This window comes from Rhagoletis pomonella, unplaced genomic scaffold (assembly GCF_013731165.1).
Source record: "Rhagoletis pomonella isolate Grant_MI unplaced genomic scaffold, Rhpom_1.0 Rhpom_scaffold_00003, whole genome shotgun sequence".
NCBI classification, from domain to species: domain Eukaryota; kingdom Metazoa; phylum Arthropoda; class Insecta; order Diptera; family Tephritidae; genus Rhagoletis; species Rhagoletis pomonella.
The window spans coordinates 5,971,577-5,977,407 of NW_023458557.1; the positions used below are offsets into that span (position 1 = coordinate 5,971,577).

The window sequence follows — 5,831 nt, forward strand, 5'->3', positions numbered from 1 at the left end:
GTAGTGGGACCTGCGCTAACACCGTAACGAGCCAGGAGCTCCCCACAGCACCATTCGTTCTCAAAGCGACGAAATTTCAACAGAAGTACGAGAACGCAAAATTTGGAAAAACTTGCAACCTTCGACACAGCTGATCACTTGCACAGTTGCCACTGGTGATTAATTTGGCAATTTATTTTCTGCTTGGTACATTTTCCCCCGATTTTGCATTTTATACAATTGAATAGTTTTTGATAAGAAAAAACTTTTTAAATACTAATTAATTATATCGGAATGAATAAGTTATTTTTTCATAATTATTTGGGATATCACATGGTGGCGCATTCAAAAACAAGATTATCTCCTCCAAACACCCATCATTGATCCAAAAGAAATGTAATAGATATAGCTACAGATGTAGCTTTAAAATTATAAAATTCATTTCAACAATCAACCTACCAAAACCGAAAACTTCAGCAGAAAAACATTTCAGCATGCTGCATTTAAATCTAGTTTGGTACGTTTAAAGGAAAATCATGGTACAAACGAAAAATGTCATACGGCAGCCATAGTCAGCACACACTAGAGTAAACAAACTGGAGATTAATAGCAAATTAAAGAAAAATAAACTCAACAAACGTTGTGCTTATTAAATTTACTCACTTTTTCGTTGTATACTAGCATTAATAATAAAATTTGCAATAAATAACTCAAAAAGGCCATATTTTCTTTTGTTTATTTACAAACATGTGTTTGTGATCAGCTGATTTTCTTACTTGCAAGTTTTAGCTGGGAAAAATTTTTACAGCAGAAATTTGCAGCTCTCTTTCACATTTTGCTCTCTCAATTTCTCCTACTTTGCAAGTTTTTTGGGTACGAGAACGCAAAACCAGTAAGTTTTCTAAACCTTTTGATAGTTGGGCGTACGAGTACACTCCTATTCTTTCGTGAAATTCACAATAGCGCTATTCATAATCGAATGAGAGCCATAATACCAAATGAAAATTCGTTCGATCAGCACTTTCGACCTCAGTCGAAGATCGAATGCAACCCATAATAGAGGCCAGTACAACGGAGTTCTGGTTGAGCGATTCGTCAGAGGATGTGAGCTTAGAAAACTGGCCAGCAGAATACGTTTAAGAGAGTTTAAGTGCAGTCTTTCGAATATATTTTGACATACAATATATTTAAGAAACTTTATGATCCAAATCTATTTAAAATATATTCAGCCTCATTGCGTAAGTCGTAAATTAGTCTAAATTGTACGACTCGACAACATTGGCATTGTTTACTGTCGTGCTGAAATAAGTAAATGACGAAAATCGTCGAAAACTTTACAGTGCTGCCAAGTTTTTACGTTTTAATACACTAGTCGAATGGAAATTTTAGGCGATGACGTGCAATTTGCGATACGATTCGACTCTCGAAAAAACGACTTGCATACGACACCACTCTCGCAATGAGGGTGATTAAAACTATAAACATCTCTATGATTTTGTTCTCAGAGGTTGTGCCAACAGTGTATTGGGATTTTCTTTCATAAGTAAAACCAGACTTTCGAGCTGGTGTTTAGTATTCTCGACGTTAGAACTGCATGAAATTAACAAAAATTGTTTAAAATTAGTGTCTAGCCTCCAAAAACTAAGAAAACAAATGCAAAATCATGCATTTTCGATAGCCAGCGAAGATCGAATGCAACTCATAATAAGGGCCTAAGCCTCCACCATTATCTCGCTCGCGATCTCAACGGCGCACATTGTATCCGGCGCTATTCAACGGAGTTTAATGGCTGTGCAACTTCGTCTCTTGGACCGCAGCTATCAATATTCCATGCCGGCCCATGAAAACGGTTATCTCCTCGATCTTGCTCTGAAGTCCGTCGCAGTTGAATTGTAGCACCTTTGTGTGCCTTGGGAGACCAATTGTGATGTGGGGTGTTTGGGAGTTGTGTAGCCTGCAGGCCCCCTGCTGTATGTGCTGCAGACGGGGGTGCTGCTTTGTGGTAGTGGTGGGCGGCGTCGTCTGGGAAGTTTGCGACCGGGCAGGACAGCAGGGGCCCACGTAGTCACTCGTCGATTCTGGCCCTGGGTTTGACTCTATACCAGCCCTGGGTTGAAGGATTCGGAGCAGATGTAGCCCCATTGTCTAACAACGTTTGATGGATTTTGCCGACCTAAACGGGGTTAGATCGTCGAAACAACAGCCCTTGTGGTCAGTAAAACCCCCGAGTCATTCCGGTACGTAGGACCGGCTGCCGTGGAATTTACATCTTTTATCTCGCTTCCGACACAGAATTTCGATTCGGATTGCAGCGTACTATTTCTACGATTCCTAGCAAAATCGGAATACGTTATACCATGTTCTGACCGACAACGAAAACACTTTGAAAACGAGTTTTGGAATTGTGGGCTGAAGGCTGTCCACACCGGCTGTTAGTGTTTTCGTTGACATTTCTTACATCCTCTGATTGCAGTTTTGCTACACAGAAACAAAACCAAAATGCTTTTCCCACATTTTCTTTCATTAGGAACCTCTTACTTTCATTACTATTTTAGTTTGGCCAGCCAATTAACAATAAATACGAAAAAGCGCATTAAAGATGAGAAAATATGACTTCCACTTCGTTAAATAATCGAAAAAAAAAAATAGTGAAGACACCGATTGGAATGAGTGGAACGTGAGTTTTCAAATAGTTTTCAGCGAAAACTAGTTTTCATTTGACAGATTTTACATGGACGAAAACGCATGTTTTAGGTCGAAAACCAGTTTTAGCAACGAAAACATGTTTTCGATATCGGTCAGAACATGGTATTAGAGTTGCAGAATAGGGGAGTAAGTATTTTAACCTAATAATGAAGAAATTTAGTTCCAAATCTTCCGCTGAATCTATTACTTTGTTTATACCTTCGCAAGAACCGAATTAACAAAAACCTTAACTGACTCAAGTCAGATTTCCTTTAAGCATTTATACCTGTGTCGTTATAGCGTACTCGCAGAACCGTATTCAAAAGTAAACAACTTTTTTTTTATTCGATATTTCTCAAATAATTAAATTGCGTGGTGGACCGAAAGGGAAGCGAATAAGAATTTAACTTGGTTATAATAATAATTCTAATTTAAAACGGGCTGTGTAAAGATAACCAGCCTTTTTTTCACTTCGCGTTTAATGAGTGATGTGTTTATACCTGTTTTCTAACCGATGTAAGAAATAAAAAACCGATTTGAAAACAAATTTGAGTCAATACACTTAGATTTGTGAGCGTATTGAAAGTTGGTTTATGCTTCCGTTTTGAATCACAGCGAACTGGGTCGAAGCAGTTTATGTGTTGGTATAAACAAGGTATGTACCAACTCGGGGGCTTTATTATCAGCGGTAATTTTTTTTTTAATGTAAACGGGCTTAGTGAGGTCACTGGCAGTGAGTTAAACAATTAAGATCAAAAATTGGGATTGCGCGGATGTCATCTTCGAACTTTTAACTGTGTAAGCAAATAAAATAAACCTCAGATGTGCTTTGTCCAGCAAAAGTGGTCTCTAAAATTTTCTTAATGCAAAATGCATCATAGTTATTCTGTTGAGAACATGTCGTTGCACAGTGTTATTATTACACTAGTATTTTAACTTTATTGTCAAAGCAATAGACATGTTATTCTGAATCGGCAACTAATTTAGAATCGATCACTCTTCGTTTTTTTCGCAAAAGCCATTGTTCCTTTTCCGCAACTCTTTTCTTCCGTATTAGTTTGCGAAATAGGTCCCGATGACGGGACTTTACCATCCGCGCTTGTAGGCGATGCTCATCCACCTCATTTTTGCGGTTGTCACTTCTTTTGTCTTGGTGCACTTTTCCTGGTTGAACACTCATGGTTTTCTAAAATTAAAATATTTTAATTGCATGCATTAAGACGCCGTGTACTACATTAACTACTTCTTTAGACTGGTATTTTCCCCATTCAGTTTCTGAATGCCTATAATACGCTTTGCCACCACGTTTATCCATTTGATCATATTGCTTTGTAACAGCCTTTTCTTCTGAGTAAGCGGATTGTAATTCCTCATCATTCATGAGAGAAAAGTTCATGCTTTTCTTTATGTGGTTATGTTTTTCCTTCTCGACTTCTGGAAATATATAAAAAAAATATTTAACATTGGTGCGTGCAATGTGTGGAAAAATTTAACTTACTATTCACATTAGTAATTGGGGATCCTTCTTCCGGTGGAATATACGAGTCACGGGTAACGGCAACAAATGGTGACAAATGTGGCGGGAGGTTAACGCCCGCAAAATATAGGTTAGTTGGAAGTAGCATTCGCTGATTCACACAGTCAAAGACCCACTGAGGTTGAATATAATCACGTGATATATACTTGCAACTTAAATAAGGTCTATCCACAATTTGATGCGTAATTGTTTCGTCACATTCATCGAAGGTAGCCCCAACAAAGATGGCTGGGTCCCACGACACCTTACCACCAAATGAACGAATTAATATTACCAGAGGTTCGCGGGGAACTTCCCTATTAATAAAGAACTTTAGGCCCTTAAAAAGTATACGCAAGCATTTTAGTTCTTGGGCGATGTTTTTGAGTTTCATTAAGCGACAGGAGCTTTGGCCGGGCTCTAGCAAATCTAAATCTATCTCTTCGATATCTTCATTTTGTTCTTTATCTATAGAAACCGAATCATCGTTCAACGCAGCTATGCGATCTGACACATATGATACCTCATCCTTAAAATTATTCTCAAGCACCTCGCTACATAATTTTGGTGGATATGTGTATCCGGCACTATGATATAGGCGATAGTTAACAAATCCAAGCATAATGGTGTAGAACTCAACAAAAATTGACATCACTTTAAAGTCGACATCTGCTTTGGAATGTGGTTTAAAAGGGTAATGATGGGGCATTATCCAGGTCACTTTTTGCCCTTTAATTTCAGCTTGAAAATAGAATCCTTTAATAGAAATAAAAACCTTACGAAGAGATCTAGTGTTAATAACATAATGCAAAAAATTCTATGGTAAGTCGTCGACATAAGACCGATTGCTCGCGGGGTATTAGACGCAACGAGGGAAAAGTACTGAAGAGGAAGAGTAGAGTCAAACAATCATCAAGATCCTTAATTGCATCGATAAACGTTGGATAACGCTCTTTTACGATATGATCTATCCGTAGTTCAGGAAATAGAGCTAGGCGTCGCTTCAAATTACGAAAATCTTTTACAGCACGATCTCGTCCAGTCTTCTTTGCAAATATCTGTAGTGAAAGGCAATTACAAAACCATAACTAAAAAATTAAAGATGCAATACAAACTTTGTAATCTCGAAGTGTCCACACAATCGGTTCATGCAATAAAAAACGTATGTCCTTTGCGTGATATAAAATTTTAATTTCAGAAGACCCTTTTTGAGCACGTCTACGATGCTTCGGATCACGTGGATAAACACCTTTTATGATACAAAGTCGACGGAAATCATTTAAAGACAACTGTAACTTACGCAGAGCTGCACGCCGCGTTACATACTGCGCTGCTTCTCCAGATTGGTGCTGAAAAATAGTTAATTTTTAAATCGGCGTTATTCTGGCATTGAATGTTAAAGCTAGAAATTCAAAATATATCATCCCATTTCTGCGTTAAACTCGTATATCGACGGCTGAATGGAGATTGACATATCTCGGCAGACGGTTCGAAAACGCCCTACCTCAGCAAAATTTCCAAGAACGCCCTATCTTAGAATTCAGTTGAAGAACGCCTAATCTCAGAAGTTGATTGTGTAGTGTACTCACGAATAATCAGACGTGCATGTTGTGTTTTGTTTCATAACTAACTTTATTTCAAGCTATACACC

General features: G+C 38.1%; 1 protein-coding gene across 1 annotated transcript; it reads right to left on the reverse strand.

Moving 5' to 3' along the window:
- Window positions 1-3,564: 3,564 nt before the first annotated feature.
- Window positions 3,565-5,529, reverse strand: LOC118735008 (pescadillo homolog; the record flags this gene model as incomplete). The annotated part of the gene is given in 5 exon segments (XM_036464610.1): window positions 3,565-3,850; window positions 3,908-4,098; window positions 4,163-4,994; window positions 4,996-5,238; window positions 5,296-5,529. Coding segments are annotated over 5 exon segments (1,725 nt in total), but the record flags the coding sequence as incomplete, so codon positions are not given.
- Between the last annotated feature and the right edge of the window lie 302 nt (window positions 5,530-5,831).